Raw genomic sequence first — 21,788 nt, 5'->3', positions numbered from 1 at the left:
CCATACAAAATAGTGATAATTCAATAAAAATGATTCAGTTTTATTCATAAAAGTATGCAGAGGTAGATTTTATCATACAAAAAATAGAAAAATTTAAAAAAATTCTTCCTCAAAGAATATAATATTTTTAATGCCTAAATGGTTTGGTTGCAAAAACCTATTACGGCTCAGTCTCAGGCCGAATATGATATTTCATTTTCTTCTGGATCAATCATTTCATCAATGTTTTGTTATGACGCTGTCATGTTAAACTATTGTCCGTAAACCGACTTTACAGACAACCAATTTTTTTTTTTTTTAAAGTAAGGTGGATTTGAAAAGTTGATCACTAAGAAGTCGGGTTAGTTGTATCGCAGATGTGTTTTGCAAACGTTTGTCCCTAGCGGGCCAGTTTCAGGAACGGGACCATTTTCGCACTGGCGTTCCTCGGGATCGGAGTTTACCGCCGGGATCACGTTTGTTAGCTCCCGGCCCCGTCAAATATTTGACGCAAGTGTTTACAAGTCTCATTTATCTCGCCTACCCTCGCTCGCATTGCAAGATAAACGCCCGCAGCTTTGTGTTTGGCTGATTGGTTATCTCTTCTGGCTGCTGTTCTGTTCTTTCGAGCAGCGCCGAAACCTCTTCTGTCGGAAATACAGGTTCGTTGGTAATGGCGTTGCTGCGTTTGCGAAATGCTGTTAAAGGGGGTGCCTCCCGTTTTCAAGTCAGGATTTTATATTTATATTAATCACTGATCAATTTTAGACTTTTTCAATTGTTTAACTTTTACGAAATGAAAAAAATATATACAGCACATACTTTTTTTTAGCTGCCAAAGTTACATTTTTAACGTTTTTGGGTTGTACAAATAAGGAGAATTTAATTTATTGCAGAACTGAAACGGTTTATGTTTAACTGCAATGCCACTGGCTACTTCATGATATGGTTTGCATTTCTATCACAAAAAAAAACTCATTTCATGTTTCTTGGCTGTCAAAATCGTAACAAATTTGAGAATGCCAGGTAAAATTAATTAATATTTTCTGAAAGAAATTCAAACCATTTCTTGAAGTAGCCAGTGGCATTGCAGTTAAACCTTAAAAGTTTCAGTTCTGCAGTAAATTAAATTCTCCTTATTTGTACAACCCAAAAACGTTAAAAATGTAACTTTGGCAGCTAATTATGCAAAAAGTATGCGCTGTATATATTTTTCGTTTCGTGAAAGTTAAACATTTGAAAAAGTCTACGAGTTTATCTGAAATTGCTGTAAATATAAACTTTTGACCTGAAATAGGACGCATCCCCTTAAGCGGAATATTAAAAGCCTGAGAAGTTTTATTATTTGGCTGAATTTATGCTAACAAGAGAGTACTAATTGGTTTAAAAAAGTCGAGATTTCTTTAACCGAATATGCAAAATAAATGTATGTATTATGGTTTTTGTATATATCCTGTTGTTCCACGGTTTTAATATTTTGAGTATTATAAGTTTCTATTAACTAGAGATAATCTACTACTTGCTACATTAGTTCAGAGTTTATTAGTTTAACAACAAATTAAAATAAATCTAATCTCATGTAAGTTACAAGTCGAAATAGCGTGAAAATCATTCTGGCAAAGCATCAGTTCTAATAATCCGGACAAGCAAAACTAGGACCCGCTAGTGATTATATATTTTGTTTCAGACTGTGCGTGTTTTTTTTTTTTTTGCAAACTGTTATGTGTTTCTGATTGTAGGGCATCTTCGGTGACTATAGTAACGAATAAAGCACGAAAAAGTGACGATTTCTTGAAAAATTAAACATTAGGTTATACGTCTATATTTTGCGCATGAGCAATGCTCATTATAAATCTAATATAGGGGGGAAAAACCAATACTTGTAATATGAAAAATATGCATTTCTATTTTTATCGCAGTAATAAATTCTAAACCATGGGCGTGACCTTTTCTTCTTAGGTGTACATTTTAAATCAATGGTTTAATTATGCAAATGTGTTCGTTTGCAGATATACTCAAGAAGTTATGCATTTTCCAAAATACAGTAGGTTTTTCTGACGAGAAAAACGCAACTTTAAAAAACACCAAACTGTAGCACGTTGTTTCTGAATAATTTATTGTCACTGTGTGAGTTTGCAAATCCGTATTATAAGGCCCCAAACACGAGCAGCTGTTTTCAGTCGCTCGTGTAAAAATACCTGTTTGAAAAAGTTGTTGAAGTAATTATATTACCACCCGTTGATTTCTGACCGAAGATTTAGTTCCTTGCGTGCTCGCATACTGCAAAGCTGAGTAAGAAATTGCTATCTGTCAGAACTAAACGCTGTCCACGTTGTTGTTGAAGTATTTCTGATCATTAAGCGTATTAAGGCAGAGACCGATTCCACCTAAGTATAATATGTACACTTGTACGTTCTTGTACTCGTTTGTTGAAGTGAAAATAAGAGGACTGTCCAAAAATGGAATTGAAGTAGTCATGAACGCAAGTAAACGAATCTGTGCGCTTCTCGTGTGCTTCCAAATAAATAAACGCCATTATTTTGAAATTAAAAAAAAAATGGTTTTATATGACATTTTAATGATCATAAGACCCGTAAAATTATTTTAACTTTATTATTTACCAATATTTATATTTAAAATGAAAACATACGTAGATAGGCCTATACACAGGTTTATAAAGAAGTTTCTACAATTACATGTTCATCTGCCGATCGTAATTTACGAGGAAAAATTGTTGGAAACTTAAATAGATCACCATAAAATCAGTGTTTGTGAAATTTACTACTTTTAGCTAAAATATAGGATGGAATTAGTTTATGAGAGAAAAAAATTAATGCCAACATCCTGTTTGGTTAGCCAATACTATTTGTCGAGGCCTAACATGGTACACGTTCGAACTACTCCGGTACAACACAGAGTGGTAAGTGCATAGCTTTGTACTTGAATTTGGACATACCTTGATTTAAGGAGTTCCGTGCGTGTTTACCCCCGGGTTTTTGCATACCCTTGTCTGTGAACGACGACGTGATTTCTGAATTTGCGCGTGCGTTATTTTTCAGAGTTCTCGTGTTGGGAGTGTGTCTGCAACGCGAGAACACGTGCAGCAGCTCGCTACCGAGGTTTAGGTGTTATCTTTGAAAGATTTGTGCAATGGGAGTGCATGACTTGATGTAAGCTTTTGGACATACGCCATTGCTAAGCACATGTATGTCTGTAGAAGAAAACTAAAAAAATACCCAAAAGACAAAAACACAAATTTAGCAAAAAATTGCTGTTGTCAACAGGATATAAACACCACATAATATTCCATAACAGGAATATATATATTTTTCGGGTTCAATATTTTTGTGCTGTCATCATTTGTGGGGGTTTTTTCGTTCTCTTAGTCCACTTTTTTCTTTGTTTTCTTTGTTTGTTGACCATATTCCTGTTATGGAGTATTATTTGGTGTTTATATCCTGTGGACATCAATTTTTTTTGCTTAATTTCATTTGTGTTTTTGTCTTTTTTTTTTTTTTTTGTAGTTTTCTTCTACAGACATACATGTGCTTAGCAATGGCGTGTGTCCGAAAGCTTAAACATCAAGTTGAGGTGTTGCTGGTGCTGAGAGAGGCGCGCGCGAGTAGTGGCAGTGGCAGAGTGTTCTCCTTCTCGTGACCTCTGGGCTCCGCTGTTGCAGGTCAGATGAGGACGATCCCAGCGGCAGCAAGTACACCCGCATGGAGGAGGACAGCATACAGGACAAGGAGCGGTTTGCCAGGTAACTACCGACTCCCGCCCGCCCTCGCCCAGTGTCTTCACGCCGTTTGTATTGGGTTTTAAGGAATGGACTGGGTTATCGCTTTGCATCGCGCATTGCTAGAGACCTGTAAAATTCGCGGATTCATTCCGCGACAGGATAAGAGTCCAAGCACTTTTGACATTATTTTGCTTCAGTGATTGGGCCACAGTTTATCTGAAGGACTCTGGGGGGGCCAATGAAAAATATTTTACAGAAGAATATAGCGAATCACGATCATTCCAGTCAACAGGTGTTACGAGTCGGTAACCAATCAGCAGATGTAATTTGCACGAGTGCATAGAGGATCGTGGAGTCTAATCCTTTAGGGATTTGAAATCGCGAATTTCGCAGGTCTCTACGCATTACTGATACGCGTTGTAAACATTTCGTAATTGCACAGACACTTTATTCATTCGGTAAACCAAAGTTTCGTCACCGTACACCATTGATGAATATTCTACCAGCGAGTAAGGAAAAAACAACGGAAAAAAAAACAACAGAATAACAAAACAATTGCACAGTGGCCAACTTGAACAGTGTTGCCACAGGGAATAACATAAAGAAGGTCAAACAATCGATACGTAATATAGAGTGCAGGAGTTCAATGTCTCAATAGTTTGCAACAAGCTTCGTTGCTAATTTTTTTTGAAGTGAAAACTTCTACGGGAAGGTTTGGTATAGGGAGTAAATTCACGTAAGTCGTCATCGACATGGTCACGTTAACGTGTTAACGATAACACTATATCTGTTCAAATTGTGTTTTTTTGTTCAATTTTTTATTTTAAATCTTAATTATTATCTTTGTAAGATTTGTCCAATGGGAGTGCATGACGTGATGTAAGCTTTTGGACATACGCCATTGCTAAGCACTTTTTCTGTAGAAGAAAACTAAAAAATATCCAAAAGACAAAAACACAAATTAAGCAAAAAATTGCTGTTGTCAACAGGATACAGTATTGTGGATATTATGTGGTGTTTATATCCTGTTGACAACAGCAATTTTTTGCTTAATTTGTTTTTTTTTGTCTTTGGGGTATTTTTTAGTTTTCTTCTACAGAAAAAGTACTTAGCAATGGCGTTATGTCCAAAAGCTTACATACAGTTTAAAACTTAAGTATACGATTACTGTGCAGTAAAAAAAGTGAGTATAAAATATATTAATATTTTCATACAGATATATAGTTTGAATAACTAAGAAAACGGAGTCTTTGTAGCAATATAAGCTAAAAATTAAGAACATCATTATTTTTTTAATACCTACAGTTATTATATGTAATGCGAATTTTATGGTTATTTAGGAGTTATTTTACTAACGTGATAAAACAAATTTGTTGTGTGATAATTTTTTTCTCGTAAAAATTGCGAAATAGTCTATAATTTTTTTAATAAAAAATATAATTTCTTATGTTACACAATTATATTTTACAAAGTTAGTATTTCTTATTTGAAATTACATTTGTATTTTCTTAATTCTATTATTAATATTAATAATAGTTACTTCGATTTACAAGTTTTAATTTAAGATCAAACAATTAATTTGGATATCCAAAAATAACAGCTGTTTGTTAATAGTTTTAAGTTTTCACTTCTGTCGGCAGTTCTCATGGGGAAGGAAGCCTATGATGTACATTCTGTATTGCACATACCCGAACAAGCCCGAATATCTACCTTCGGCCAACGTCGGCATTAAAATGATTTGACAGTATTTTTAATGTAGCTATACTAACTTAACATAACCAACCATCCACAATTTTGTAAAGTAATAAACAAAAAACTGACGAAGTTGGCCGAAGGTAGATATTCGGACTTGTTCGGGTCTGTGCAATACAGAATGTACATCATAGGCTCTTAGTCCTCATAACTGCTTTGAAATTTTTTATTATTTTTTTTTTGGTTCGTAATGGCATAGGACTTAGCTTTGGCTGCTTGTTAAGGTCAACACTTGTGAACTGGTGTGGTTATCATGACCTCTATAGCCGCCCGCGAAAACTACTAAGTTGTTCCCTCGCGGCGCCCACAGACTAGATAGAGCCTGCTAGTGAACATGAGGCCGCAACAAGACATAGCAAGTCTGGGAAATATGATCTACGCCTTGACATGCCGAAAAATTCGGATGAATAGTCCAAAATTATAAATACAGCAAAAAAAAAATCATGATGGTGGGGCCTAATACCCTTTAAAACTAGTAGAAAACATTACAGAACGAAAGTCTGGATGATTTAAATTGATCAGGAAAAACATTTTGGTTTTAATAGTTTATATGCTCTCTCTCTCTCTCGCTATATATATATATATATATATATATATATATTTTTTTTTGAGGGTCTCACATGCTGTGTTAATTATTTTTTTTTTATTTCCTCGTCTTCACTATTAGCTAGTGGCTATTTCTAGAACTTTATAACACTATACCTCTCCTGCATTTGTTTTTCTGTCATATATATTTTCAACAGGTATTTGAGACACGTAATTGCTGGAGAAATGCCACGTAAGTGATAATACCGGCGCGACCTTTTAGAACCATTATATAACAGTTGGTAAATATCTGTTGGGTATATTTGCGACAGAACAATAAATGCAAAAGGGGAACAGTTTTAAATCCAAAGAACTAGCTCGAACTAGTAGTAATGACGAGAGAAAAATTACCACATGCTGTGTGATACCCTGTCTTAGTATGAGAAAATTTATCTTCTTTTTTAAGACAGATATCGCACTTTCATAGGTTTTCAAAGACCTTTTTATATTATTGTCTATATTACAGTAGATATTATTACAATTAACCTTTGTAGTAATTCCCCAAATTAAATTCAATACTAAACGCCCGTATGTTCGCTAAATTTGATAGGGTCGTTGCCACAACGCCGAACGTACAATAACGTTGAAATACCTTAACGCCGAATGCCAAATTGACCGCAACGCCGACAGCTAGAAAACTGCTGTGTACCTACCACAACGACGAAATACAGTAACGCCGAAAAAATGTTGCTGCGGGAGGGGGGGGGGGGGTGGCACAGGAGCAAAATGAAAAACAACTGAATGTATTTGTGTGCTAACCTTACCTAACCTAACCTTTGTGGCAGTCCTGCAATGATATTTTTCGGGGTTAATGTATTTCGGCGTTGTGGTATTTTGGCGTTGTGGTATTTTGGCGTTGTGGTATTTCGGCGTTGTGGTATTTCGGCGTTGTGGTAAGGACCCGTCGTCGTCTTGGTCGCGCGGGCCTCTCTTCTCCGCGCGGGACAGACACCCCCGCTAATTGTGTGACGGATTGTTTCCTCGGGAAGAACCAATTGCAAGGCTGTTCCCGTTCTCTTCTCTGGGCCGCCGGCAGTCCTTCGAGACACACAGCTGTTGTCCCTTTGACCTGACTCGGGCCAGGTGTGTACTTCTGTGTGGGGAAAAGCCATCTTTTCGCAGGCGAGAGAGCCAAACTCCCGATCGTGCATCTTCGGTTTTTTTTTTTTTTTGTTCATTGTAACTCATGATAACTAGGGACACCTGTATTTCGCGATTTCATTTCGTGTCAAGGTATTTCACAAAATACTGTAGCTTTTCTCCTGTGGTTATTTGGCTGAGGTCGGTGAGAGGTGTCGTCCCGCTCTTGACGTGGGCCGATGAGAATGTGGTCACCGTACTGCTGCACCCTCACAATTGGCCATGACTCTTAGAAAAAGCTACAGTATTTTGTGAAATACCTTGATACGAAATGTATTCGCGAAATACAGGTGTCCCCAATGATAACTAATGGTCAATTAGGTTAGGTTAGCTGCATTATAAATACTTTAAAACATTGTGGACGGTTGATTTGGTTAGGATAGCTACATTAAAGATACTGAGAACGGAAAAAATAAAGCGAGCATGAACTTCGGGGAACTTCGGGTGTAGCTCTCTCGTCTGTGAAATGACGGCTTCCCTCGAGGGTTTGGGAGGGACCTTTTTGCCGAAGCCTACACGCATGCATCGTGTGCCTTGTTCGGCGGGGTTGACCAGCCATGGCATCGATTGGAGCCACTACCGACTCCACCCGTCTTGAATACGAGACTAGATCTATGTAAACTCGGGCCCAGGTAAAACCTTCATAGACACAAGGGGAATACCCTGTTCGGAGGTGCAATTGGCATGCGTCAAGGTGTAGGAGCATACAGGAGACAAGGGGAAGGTCTGGATGAAGGGTTGACAAGGGCAGAAGAGAGTTGACCATAAGGGGGTTGGTTTTTTTGTGACCAGGAACGCTAGCGCCCTCTGGTGGCGGGTGGTGACACACACCACTCACCACTCACCACTCACCACTCAACCGGCCTCCAGCATCACTTTAAACACTCAAGGTCCGGTCACACTGTCGAATATTTGTCTCCGATTTGTTTGACAATCGAGTTGGAGGGGAAGTATCGGCAGGAAAATGGCTTCATATTTTCTCCGTCTAATATATTTGGACAGATAACTTCAAATATGTTTTAAATAATGTCACACTATGAAAGTTAAAAACTTCTCAATTTTAATCTCATGTAGAAACAATAATTAATCACAATGCTCGGCGGATTTTTTTTTTTTAACTTGTTGCTGTGGTTGGGCATTTTTAAAATTTTTGATAATGAATAAATTTAAATTACAATAGTAGCCCATTCTTTGCATAATGAAATAAATTTCCAGAGATTTTTTTTTAAAGTTATAGAAACATAATTATATTTTTACTCATAAAATTTTTTCGCGTACTACATTCATGATAACATTATTTTATTTATTTTAATTCTTTAATCGGCTAAGTGCTCTTCGTCATTTTCGTTTTCGTTATGGACGATTTTAATTGGCCGAAAGCATCAAACATGAAATTTGTTTCAGAACCCGTCCTACATGCAAAATATTTTGTGGAAACTCAAGTCATCCAAGTTGTCAAGAAAACACGGCCGCGCTTTTGACGTTTTTCGGTGACGTCATAACCTTTTAACTTTTTTGCCACAACATATCGGAAGGTGTCGGAAGCGAAAAATTTGACAGTGTGACAGGGCCTTAAGGAAGGAATAAGCTAACAAGTAACTTATAAACTAGGCACTTCAATATACTTTACTTAAATATTCACCTACCCTCGGTCAGTCCCGAACATTTCCGAAGTTCTCCGCTCGCTCGGGCAACTTCGCGGTCCGAATAAACGATTCATACATTTCCTGCGATTTTACGGTATTTTTTAACAGGTGTCCATGTTCTGGAAAGTCCGGGAAAATTCAGGGAAGTGGTAATTGTTCAGGGAAAGCCAGGAAATTTACTTGAAATCGTGCAAATTCCCCATTATGCCATGCGTCAAGTCTGCATTCACCCAGACTGTGAAAGCATTTTTTTTTTCAGTTGGTGTTTTATTCCATAATTTTACACATAATAAAATGGCGGATGCAAGGTTCTGTTTGAACTAGGTCAGCTGTGGGGTTTAGATTATGTCTTTCGGAAAAATTGAAAATAGATAAATTATTTAATAAAAAAAGAAGAAAATTTGTAATTGTTGTGATGTGAAGTCTGGAAAAAGTCAGGGAAATTTTACTACAGATTTATGTGGAATGTTGGCTGTACTGTCATGAACATGTTGAGCAATGCTGTGCATTTAACCGTTAGTACTTTTGAAATTCTCGCCATTGGAAGTATACCTGCTGTGTACATTTTTTTTCTTCCAAAAACGTATTAAACGATTTTTTTCTGTTTCGTAATACCGCATTGGAAAGGCTAACTATATATGTGTGTATTCGTCCACTATTCTACGTTTCACGTCGATGTAACTAAAAACCTAAGTTGTAGTCTGTTATTTTCCAAATCTATTATAAAACTGTAACTGTTTGTTGTTTTTTTCGAGCATGACGCAAAAACTACGTGACCGATTTCAATGAAACTTTTTGTGTTAAAAAGGTTATGATTATACTTAAAAAGTGGAATATATCTTATCTCTCTACGATGACGGGAGCCGAAGATATAATAAAACCATAAAACTACAAATTTTTTTCACAACCAAGCGCAACAAATGTAAGGCGAGTTCCCATTCCAAGTTAATTCACATTAAAACGGAGGGGGGGGGGGTTGTCAGTTCTGAGTGGCCCTTGCACTTAATACTACGTGGACTGGGCTGTAACATACTACAAAAGATTATAAGATTAAAAATAAAATAAAAAGATTCGAAATAATATTTTTAAAACGTTCCTTGAGAATATACTCTAGAAATTATTTTTCTTGAAACACTAAAAAACAAATTGTTTTACATTTATTCAACACTTTACTGTTGAATGTATGAAATGAATGACTGATACTCAATATTTATTTGTTAGATATTTTATGTTCAGGCGTATTAATGAATTTCTCAATAAAGATACGTAAAATGCTCGCTGTTTAATCGTGGTATTTCGAGAAATAATTTGCCAAATTTAGCATCCAAGTATTTATTTATGCATATTTTTTTTGTTATAGCACTGTATTCCACAAAGGAGAGTTAACGGTTTTAATATTAAAATGATTGAAGTTTTACTTTCGCGCTTGTGACTGAACGCACCTTTTTTTTTTCCACCCCCTGAAAGATTGAGTGATGTGGAAGCGATGAAAAATTACCGGTTTTAGCTGGCGGCTGGTTGATATGTATCCGAGAGCGTGGAAGGGTCTTCGGAGCTTTAAACTGGATAAGAACCGAAAAAGAGGGAGTTTTGTGTTTGGGGGGTTGGGGGTTGGTGTTACACAGTACAGCGCTTGCGACGGTGGTTAAACTTCGCCCTAAACCCAAACTAGGTAACTTTACCCTTAAACTTGGTCTTCTGTAAATAATGTCCCTCCTCGTTACTTCCCGCCCCCCTCCTTTCCCTTCCACCTACTCTTTCCTCCTCGTTGTAAAGTTGCTGGATTTTACATAGCTGCGGGATAATGCTGGAACAATTACACTTTCGGAACTTGAGGAAGCTGAGACGCTAAAAGACTGTAATTGACTTTTGAAACAAAACTTTTGGTGCGCGCAACTTGGAAACTTCCATATCTCCACTCTGGCAAAAAAAAAAAAAATCGCTCTGTGTGGTTGCATCTCGAAAACAAGTCGTTGTTTTTGTGTGATTGCTTTTCTTCCCTTGCTACAAAATAGCAAAATGCTTTTATTTATGTAGATAGTTATAGGAATTGCTAGTGTTGAACGACTAAATTAACTTATTAACAGGCCGTGCAAGTAAATTTTTTATTCGAAAATACAATTTTTATAACTGACCGGGTTTTGAGTGAATTCTTAGTAAATTTCTTGCTGTGTTTCTAACTGACATAGAGTATGCCATAAAGACTCAGTTACACACGCCATTTTAATTTTAATTTTTTAATTTTCTCGTCATTACTTTTAAGGGATTTTTTTTAAACATTTTAACACCATACCTCCCTCGTACTTGTTATTTTGTCACTAACATATTCAACATATTTTTTTTACTAAGTTTAATATAATGGGTGAGATAAGTCGCGGCAGTAATAATTATCAAATTATTTGACGAAACAAATGCGCAAGAGAGGCGTTTTTTTATAATTTCAGAAAGAAACCATAAATAAAAAAAGGGGGTTGTCTGTAAAGTCGGTTTACGGACGATAATTTTACGTGATAACGTCATAAGAAAACATTAATGAAAAATTGCATACTTTTTAATTTTCAAATATTATTTACAGTTTTTGCACATTTAATTTAAAAAAATTGTTTAAATATAATCACGAACAATTAGTTAAGAAGCCCGCCTTAGCCTGTTTGATATTATAGAAGATTTTCTCGCACGGTGGTTGGCCGGTTCTTGCACGCTCGGCTCAGGCGGAACGTGACAATGAGTCATGCTTTTTTCGTGCGTGCAGCCGGCGTTCATCGATTTATAAGACGTTATCACGTCAAAAACAATAAAATGTTTTTTAAAAAATGAACATAACGTGTAGTGCCGAGCCTTAAACACGTTGAGAGATGACATTGTGCTCCAAGAACTGCGGCCATCTTGGGAATCTACTAATTCATATACTTTCGTGTTCGTGTACAAAGACCGCATTATTTATCGCCAATCACGAAGTGTTCCAGAACGCTCTCGGCTCCCGCCGAGGAGATCCGGGTTCGATTCCCGGCGGGTTCAAATCCCCGTAAATTTCTTCCTTGTCCGGGAAAACGTGGCGGTCGTTGACCTCGAAGTGTACTAGCGCTCAAGTTATAATTCATTCATTCATGTTAATTCATCCATCCATTCATACATACACACACACATCCATATCCATACGTCTATCATTCTATCATGTATCTATACATACATGCATCTATCCTTCCATACATTCGTACACCTATCTGTAATTGGCCTAACTTCTGACACCAAATGTAAAGAGGCCTTATTCGTTAAAAAAAAAAAAAAAAAAAGGATAGGGTGGGAGTTGGGTTTTGGTTGGGGAGGGGTTTTCGGGATTGGGTTGGGCTGTGAGTTCGCGATTCTCGCACCCGACCTTTGGTTAACGCCAGTTATCCTCTTAACACTGTATTTATTACCAGGCCGCCGTAGAATCCGCCATTTTGTCGTCCATCTTGGCCGCCATCTTGAAAATCTGTAATTATTAACCTAAAATTTAGGGAAAAATTCTAAAAATAAAAAAAAAACTACCTGTTAATATTTTGTTAAGATCGATTTCAGTCCTTAGTTCGATCCCTTTGTCGATGCACACATATATATATGCGTCCATCTGTACATCCGTCCATCATCACGCTTTGTTTTTCAGTGACGGGGCGGAGCTAGCGCCCGCTACTGCTGCTGCTGTTCCTATCGCAGGGTCAGTCTCCCTTCGGCCACGCCCTTCTGTCGGGCGGGGAAGGAGCGGTGGTATGGCCGGCGGGGGGGGGGGGGGGGGAAGGGAAGGTCGGGAGCACCCGGAGGAAACACACGAGAGCCACACACGCCCTGTGTGCGCTCTCTCTCGCCACGCACCCGGACCTATCAGGGGCAGTGGCGGATCCAGAGGTCCACCTCGGAGGGGGGGCACTCTAGGATTTCAGAACAGCCAGAGGAAAAAAAAGTCTTAAAATTACTAAATTTGTATTTAATCTACTCACGCTACACATAACATCCAACCACAAGATTTTATGATTCTACAAGAAATTTATTTAATTATATTAAAATATTTTATTGGTTTCAGAATCAATCATTTTTGTCGGCAATATTAATGTAGCAGACAACTGGTTTTTCGGGGTGGGTAGGGGCACTTGCCCTTGGTGCCCCCCCCCCCCTTGGATCCGCCACTGATCAGGGGGGGGGGGAGAGAACTCGCGGTCACGCGCTACCGAACAGGCGTGCCCCCTATACCCCCCCTCCCCTGGCAGGGACGTGACTAGACCTGGTTCCCACCCGTCTTGTGCGCCCCCATTTTCGTTTCAAAACCAAACACCTTACATCATCACCTCGTATCGCCGCTGCGTGTTAATTCCCCGCTGTTCCGGATACTTTTTTTGATTCACCTGGGAATATAGATTTAGTTTGCAGTAATGCGTCGCAAATGGGATATTACGCGAAAAAAAATTAGTTTTTAAAATTAAAATTTGATGATATACTTGTATGTAGATATCTTTCAACACAAGCGAATAATGTAAGCTTTTGGACATACGCCATTGCTGAGCACATGTAATGTCTGTAGAAGAAAACTACAAAAACACAAATTAAGCAAATAAATTTGCTGTTGTCAACAGGATATAAACACCACATTGTTGACAATAGCAAATTTTTTGCTTAATTTGTGTTTTTGTCTTTTGTGTTTTTGTAGTTTTCTTCTACAGACATTACATGTGCTTAGCAATGGCGTATATCCAAAAGCTTACATCAAGTCAAGCACTCCCATTGCACAAATCTTTCAAAGATAATATACAAGCGAATAATTCGGTTCGTGTGCCCTCTAACTTGCATTTTTTGTGTTCTAACACAACGCTCTTCAGTTAAATATCTATATTAAAAATATTACCCTGCCAGTTTAGCAGCTCTCCTTCCTTTCCCCCCAATGATGTGCCCGTGTCACAAGCCTTGTCTTTCCCATCTCTAGTTACGTCCCTGCCCCCCCCCCCTTCTTCTTATAAAAAATATAAGTGCTCACACTTCACTTGGAGTGACACTAACGTCGTGTTCTCTCCTGGATTAATATTAATGTACTGGATTCATGGCCCTTGATTTAAATCGAAAGCTTAAGTGGCCCGCCTCGTCAGGGGTGTGTGTATGTGTGTCGGTGAGGCGGGATGATAAGCGCGACGCTCGCTGGTGCTTCTAGCGCGGTGTCTCCTCTGGACTGGCGCGCAGTCTTCTCGTCGACACAGGACAACTGTGAGATCTGAGAGGCGACTGTAACATTATATGGCCGAGAAATGAAGATATAGGTGTAACGCAAGTCCCTTAAATGCTTTCAAGAATCTGTACCGGTTGTTTTACGCCTATAAATTACTCTGAAAACATGCGTTTTAGCCATTTTCACCTTTCTAAAAATACAGTTTAAAAACTTAATCCGAAATCATAAATACTTTTCGGCCCTCAGCGAACTCTTAAATGCTTTTCGTAAGCAGACCCTACCCGGATATCTTGAGTAGTTTTAAAATCGCGTTGTTTTTCCTGAAGCTCTGCGCACCCTGTGTGTGACCGGGTAGGCGGAGCCCTTAAGATCGCATGTAGGATGTAAATAAATACCCATTTGTTTCCATTTAAATCGTGAGTACTTTTTTCGGGGGCATTATATATTTTTCCGGGTGTCCCTTGGGTCGGTTCGCGGTGGAGTAGGTACGTAAGACGTAGGACGTTTGCGCGACAAAATGAATTAGCATGCGTTCTAACGGCGCTGTTCACGCTTAATCGCTTACGAGTCGGGTAGGATAGTTAGCCGATGTGAAATTTTTAGAGAATGAACATAATTAACTAGAAACATATCTCTTGCAGCGTGACAGAACACTCGATAGAGAAGTTAGAATATATATTTTTATGGACTTCATAGGTATTTCTTCAGTCCCCCCCCCCCCCCGATCATATCAGTCAAGTGGCGTGTGATTGATTGGTTACACAAATGAAATGTACGTTCAAGATACTGACCAAAAATTAATTTTCCTTGCGCCAGTGTACTCCTCAAGCTAACTGTATTGAGGGAGTCGTATGTTTGGTTGTGTCGGCGAGGCGGGATGATAAGAGCGACGCTCGCTGGTGCTTCTAGTGCGGTTTCACCTCTAATGGCAAGGCTGTGGACTATCGTGCAGGGAGCAACTATGAACTTCCTTTCTGTACGACCCTAACGTTTTGTTGGTGGAATTCATGTAGAAAAGTGCAATGCAAGGAACCTGCGTACTAGCTTTGAGCGAGCTACGCTTAGCATGCCTCAAGATAAAAATAAAAGTTGTAAGGTTAGCAAAAAAAAATACTGTTCTTTAACTCCGTAACGCTTTTAAAATACTCTCCTCTCTCGACTGCAGTATATGTTGACAGAGACACCTGGATACTGTCTCTCAAACAGTGGGATCTGGTGAAGTGGAGTCAGAAACTAGCTTATATGTCAGTGAAGTCGAATTTCCCTTCCCAAGTCATGCTAACATTGTCTGACTTGCTCAGGATTCCATCCCACCACGAACTTGACCAGGATAGCCCACTTAAAACACATATGGTCATCTACGTTTTGCAAATTGAACACTGCAAATTTATATTTGATGCAGGTGGAACTCGATGTAGGGACCTGTAAGCAGTGTATCAAGCTTGTTAATTCGTTGTTGTAGTTGATTAATGGCAGACAAAGTACATTCAGTTTGCAAATACAACAAACCGTTTTCCTTCGCAGAAAAGACCAGTTGTAACTAGTTGAAACGCATTTACAAGCACCAGCATAGCGGGCTCCAACAATGAATTTTATTCATTGGTGTTCGTTCACCGAAAGCTTTGTATAACACCAATCCTTCAAAAAAGTCACTACTCAAAACTACATACGATTAAAATCACACCCAAGAGATTATTTATTTTTCTAAATGATTACGTGATTAAGGCTGTTGTAATTGCATAAATACTGGCATAATACATTTGCAGAGTTGGTTTTATTTTGCGGGAAGACACAGATTTGAGAAAACTTTCGTACAAACACACGTGTCAAGGCGTAATTACCTCCTTCCAAGATATGTATTTGTAAACAATATGATTCTGTTTATAATGTGTTTAGATCCTGACATTAATTCTTTATCAGATTTAAGTGTTATTTTCATTTTTTTTTTTTAAGTGTTGGTAATCTCGCCTTGTTTGCTAATGTGTGTGAAACATTTTGTGACTTTTGCGTCGAAAAAAGCTATTCAACGGCTCGCGCTCACAATTTTGCAGCTTATCGGGAGCTATACTTTTATGTTTTGGCGTCTTCCTTGAATCTATGTTTATATTAAATATACATATATATTATAATTTAACACAAGTGTAATTTTCATTGAAGTGGCAGTTCGCAGAATCGCGTTTATATGTATAAATTTTAATGACTAAATTTCGCAGCTAATATTTAACTTTTAATGCCTAGGTGTGCTAAACAAACATATAATTCAATGTCATTTGAACACTATATAATACCAGGATTTTGTACTCAGATGCTTTATTTTAAATATCCAGCATGTTCGAACAGTATAATAAATTTTGAAGGATGCAGTAGTAACATCTAATTCTATCGTATTTTTCTCTACGCATTGTATAACTTCATTTTCATACATTTCATTTCGTCTGCCATATCTATTTTTATATAAGTTCAATTTCGAGTTAACGCCATCTTCGACCCAGCCACTAAGTTAAGGTCAGTATTATGCGCTATAAGGACTATATAGCATAGTGATTCGCTCTTAAGAGTATAACAGTAGCATGGGTACTCGCCTTTACTGCGAAATGTCACCTTAAAAAAATAGTGAATAGACCCCCTGTTGAAGGAAACGAAACCGAAGAAAAAATGGACTTAGAAAGCCAAATAATTTACTGGCTGTAGGTGTTTAGAATTTTAGGGTTGGACAGGTATTAGTTATTCTAAATTAGTGTTTGAATTATTTAAAAATATATATAATAAATGGTTTTTTTTTGGGAATGTTTTCCAAGTTTAACGTAGGTTAAATACTAGCTTTAAATTTAAAAACAAATAATCTGAAACATAACGGTCGGTCGCGGTGGAAATTCTCAGTAAGAACCCCGCCGTCACGAATCCAAACCGAAAACACGTGGCTTCAGAGTCGCAGGGCTGCGCTCGCTGGACACAAGGGCGAAGACGCGCTCGCCCGGAGCGGGCAGGTCGACCTTGTGGACATCCTACCTGGTGCCAGGTCACGTGGCACTCCAGACCCGGGCCCAAGGAGGAAGCCTTTTCACAGACGAGAGAGCCAAACGTCCGATCGTTAGTGACCTGTAAAATTCGCGATTTCATTTCGCGATAGGATAGAGTCCAAATACTTTTGACATTATTTTGCTTCAGTGATTGGGCCACAGTTTATCTGAAAAACTCTGGGCCAATGAAAAATCTTTAACAGAAGAATTAGCGAATCACGATCATTCCAGCCAACAGGTGTTCCGAGTCGGTAACCAATCAGCAGATGTAATTCGCACCAGTGCACAGAGGATCATGGAGTCTATCCTTTAGGGATTTTAAATCGCGAATTTTACTGGTCTACCGTTCGTGCATCTTCGGTTTTTTTTTGTTCATTGTAAATAAATATGGCGGTGTTGATAAAAGGATACTAATGTTCAATTAGGTTAGGTTAGCTACGTTATAAATACTTTAAAACATTGTGGACGGTTGATTTGGTTAGGATAGCTACATTAAAGATACTGGGGAAAAAAAGCATGAACTTCGGGTTTTGGCTCTCTCGTCTGAAAAGATGGCTTCCCGGCCCTAGGCCCAGTCGGAACATTTCATTCCCCCCCCCCTGTTCTGTCTGTTGTTCTGTTAAAAGTATGGAAATTGATGGGAAAAGGGGAATTAAATTATCAGCTTGTAGTTTAAAGTGCTGGCAGGTATAAATTTCAATCCACGTTTTATACGTGTTTGAAAAACTTCAAAAAGATTTTATTGCATGGTATTGAAAATGCAATTTCGCAGGAAATTGATCGTAATAACTTATAAAACAACACGAGTATAAATTACCAGGAAATAATATCAAAAATGTATTAAGATAGATTAGCGAAACCATCGTCGAAAAATAAAATTCCAGAGTATCTTTAAAAAAAAAATTGGTTGTCTGTAAAGTCGGTTTACGGACGATAGTTTAACATGACAACGTCATAACAAAACATTGCTGAAATGATTGCATACTTTTATGAATAAAAATGAATAATTTTTATTGAATTATCACTATTTTGTATGGATACAAAGAAGGAGTGAAATGAAATCTACAATTTAATTGATAAATTTACTTTTATTTGCACTCATTAATTCAAATATGTTTATTACTTTAAGGAAGAGATTATTTTAACTATAACTTTTATACATGTTTGCTATTTAACTTCTTCCAATCTGTGTTATTCTGTTAAGGATAGGACGATGATAGGAAAAGTAGGAAACGAATGGGAGTGTTTCAAGTTTAATGTGCCTCGAATAAGTCAAATCGATGGTTGTTCCAATCGAGTGGAAGAGAGATAGATGCGGCGCAAGCGTACAATGAGCGCAACGGGACACTGCGTAACGGGACAATGTGCGTAACGTGACACTTTTTCGTGCTTGCAGCCGGCGTTCATCGATTTATTAGACGTTGTCACGTCAAAAAAATTAACGTTATGACAAAACTATGAAACTAAACTGGGATAGAGAAATAAAATGGCCGTTAAATTCTTTTCGTAATCGGACACTTTCAGTAAATATTGAGCGGTTTGTAAATGGCGCGTTATTACCCGTAAACCCTGCGCGCGCGCGCGCGTGTGTGTGTGTGTATATATATATATATATATATATATATATATATATATATATATATATATATGCGCGCGCAAAAAATCATGTGCAAATCCACTGCTCCGTTGCGTGAAAGAAGGGCATACAAACACACTTTAGCATTAATCATATTATTTAGTGGGTGTTAACTTCAACAAATAATCCTTAATGGCAAGTATGCTGATCCAGGTGCACGGGTTATCTGCGGGTGCTTCCGATCCCCCCCCACCCCCCTCCTTATCTGCGAAATGACCCCCGCGATGCCGCCTCAGTAGGGTACGTATGCAAGTTTATTATTGGTGGACGTATCCGTAGCAGCTAGTGTAATTTCCCCGTCCTCTCTCGCTTTGTCGTTCCAACAACCCTTATTACGAACTTCTATTATTTTCACGTCTATAGTTTAGTGTGTTTTTTTTTTGCCCTTTCTTTCGCGAATTTAAGTAAATTAGTGATGTAACGCTAGTTAATTTTGTACAAATAATTTTTTAATCATTTTATTAAGTGTTTATTTATTCCTTTTAGAACTTTAAAGGCCTGTTTATTTCAACCCCAGTATGACTTGGAGCATGTGAAATAACTTCGTATGTATATCCTCTATCGCAAAACCTTTTATTTTTATTTCTATCATTTATAAATCAATAAAATTTAAGTTAAGTCCAAATAAATAGAATTTTATTTTTTTTAAATTTTATTTATGAACGATTTATACTAAAACTAAACGTTTGACGCCAAAATCTACGTCCGAACGGTTAAATAAAAATCATTTACCACGTGATTCCGTACTTCATGCTAAGATTCAAATATAAATTGTCTTTTTTAAGGTTCTCAGAACTATAAAATAAGCATCGTATTTAATTGATATAACGTTTTATGAAGCAATTATCACACATTAGGTAAAGAATTTACTAAAGATTATAGCAGTAAAATATTTTAGCATACCTCTCCATTTAATATCATGTGTCGTTTAGCAACGCGATACGAACTCATTTGCGTCAGCGACTTCTTTGAAATTGATTGATAATAAAGAGGATAGCCTAATGTATGATGTTCCTTTATTTCGGTGTTTTTACTTGGTACCTTTATTAGTATCTAATTTGGGCGTAGGTGTGCTTTTTTTTTTAAGTTGGCATTGATGCATTATGTGGATAAACATGCCTGGCCGGGCGCACGAGCTCTCAAAGCGCGAGGGGCGCTAATGGTGACTCTGGCTGGAAAATCACACGCCCCTTCGCCTCTACGCGCCAGGCACAGAACTGGCGTGAGTGCAGTTGTTGCATCGGTAACGCGTCTCTGAGGGACTTGTAGCGGTGACCATGTCATTTCACGCTGAGATATTATAGACCAAGGCCGTATGCACTACCCTATACCACTTAGAATACTAGAATTTTTCCGTACCTGAAATCGTCCTTGAAAAAGTCCGTGTTAGCTTTTTTTTAACGGTTAAAAAAAATAGTTGAAGACAAAACTATGAAACTAAACTGGGATAGAATAATTTAATTTTTCCGTACGTACCTAAAATCGTCCGTGAAATCATCCGTGTTAGCTTTTTTTCAACTCTTAAAAAAAATTAACGTGATTTCAATGTCTTCGAAATAAAATACGCAAGACAACAAAATAAAAAAGACAGAACCTCAACGTGACGACGTGAAAACGTCGGAACAGTAAAGGCGGTAAAAGTGAAAACGGAATTCGTTGCTCTTGACCAGCAAAGTTGTTGTTGATCGTAGTTGCGAAATTCACCCACCAGCGCCACATGTGTTGCTGTTCTTTTTTTTTTTCACTTTTTTTTATGTACACTTTAATTTAACGCACTCAAAAAAAAATTTCTTAAAAATGTACCCGCTAAAAAAAATCCCCCTAAATAAATGTACCCCCTAAAAAAATTCCCTTTACATCTTGGTAACCCTTTAATTTGGGGGGGGGAAAACGTCAAGTTGGCATCACTGTGTGAGCTACGTGAGTAAGTTGCGTGCACACGAGAAGCCTAAGATGTACATCAAGTTCTGTCCCTGCCCGAACACGCCTTCGGCTAACCTCGGGATTTGTTTTATTTTTGCGCAGGAAAAACGAATTCAAATATTAAAAGTGGTTGGTTAGGTTAGCTACATTAAAACACTTTAAAACACTATGGACGGTTAGTTAGGTTTAGTATAGCTACATTAAAATAAACAGAGAAATATGAATATGAATATAAATAAACCCGAGGTTGGCCGAAAGTGAATATTCGGGCGTGTTCGGGCAGGGACAGAACTTGATGTAAACATCTTAGGCTTCCCTTCAGGCACACAGGCCGAGCGGCGCGCGCTGGGATTGTGTTGGGTTGGGTTGGGTTGCGCTGCCGATCTCGGCTTGCATCAGCGAGGCGGGCCCTTTCCCACGCTCCGGCGCTCAGGTGCGCTCTCCCCTCCCCCTCTCCCTCCCCCTCTTCCTCCCCCTCTCTCACTCCTACCCCCTCTCCTCTTTCTCTCGTACCCCGCGTCTGTGGGAGGGGGTGTAGCAGTGCCTGCAAGTCCGCTTGTAGCGCTGCTGGCGCACGCCTCTTTCTCTGCGCAGGGTATCCACAGTTAGTACTTTCGCACTAGATCTACTACTTTCAGGGGCGTAGCCAGGGGGGGGGGGTTAGGGGTTCAAACCCCCCCCCCCCCCCCCTTAGCCCCAAATCTTTAATTAAATTTCTTATTCATCACTCAAAAAAATTTCATATTAAAAATTAATCAAATTTTTACCATTACAATATTTAAATTTAAGAACCGAAAACTGCTAAAATAGCATTATTTTACACCTTAAAATCCTAATTTTCCCGGGGGAGGACCCCCGGACCCCCCGCTTTAATACGAAGGGGGGGGGGGGTTTGCATGCTTCTTAACACCCCCCATACACAAATCCTGGCTACGCCACTGAGTACTTTTATATGTTTTTTGTGGTCCAGTACTTTTTTTTCTTTAATATAATAATATTACAGTAACTTCATTATGTTTTATTATTAAGCGTAATTATTTAAAATATATATATATATATATATATGGAATGTATGTGTGTGTGTGTGGTGTGTGATATCGAAGTTTCGAGCACTGCAATGTCATAATAACTTCCCAAAATGGTTAAAAACATAACAAATTATAATTTAGTACTTTTT

The 21,788-nt window shown here is 38.2% G+C and overlaps 1 protein-coding gene across 8 annotated transcripts in view; it reads left to right on the top strand.

Annotated features, from left to right (window-relative positions):
* Positions 1-21,788, top strand: part of LOC134540263 (aryl hydrocarbon receptor nuclear translocator homolog) — a 286,817-nt gene that overhangs the window by 150,550 nt on the left and 114,479 nt on the right. For 4 of the 8 annotated variants that reach the window (XM_063382917.1, XM_063382916.1, XM_063382915.1 and 1 more), the window contains one exon: positions 3,659-3,739. In XM_063382917.1, coding sequence (XP_063238987.1) covers positions 3,659-3,739 — 81 coding nt within the window. Of the gene's footprint in view, positions 1-3,658; positions 3,740-12,487; positions 12,539-18,841; positions 18,929-21,788 lie in introns of all 8 variants that reach the window. The other 4 variants (XM_063382914.1, XM_063382911.1, XM_063382910.1 and 1 more) reach the window with 2 other exon arrangements.

The sequence above is a fragment of the Bacillus rossius genome, chromosome 16, assembly GCF_032445375.1.
Source record: "Bacillus rossius redtenbacheri isolate Brsri chromosome 16, Brsri_v3, whole genome shotgun sequence".
Lineage (NCBI taxonomy): Eukaryota > Metazoa > Arthropoda > Insecta > Phasmatodea > Bacillidae > Bacillus > Bacillus rossius.
Note: the sequence above shows the minus strand (reverse complement) of the source record. Positions and strands in the feature narration are given on the sequence as shown.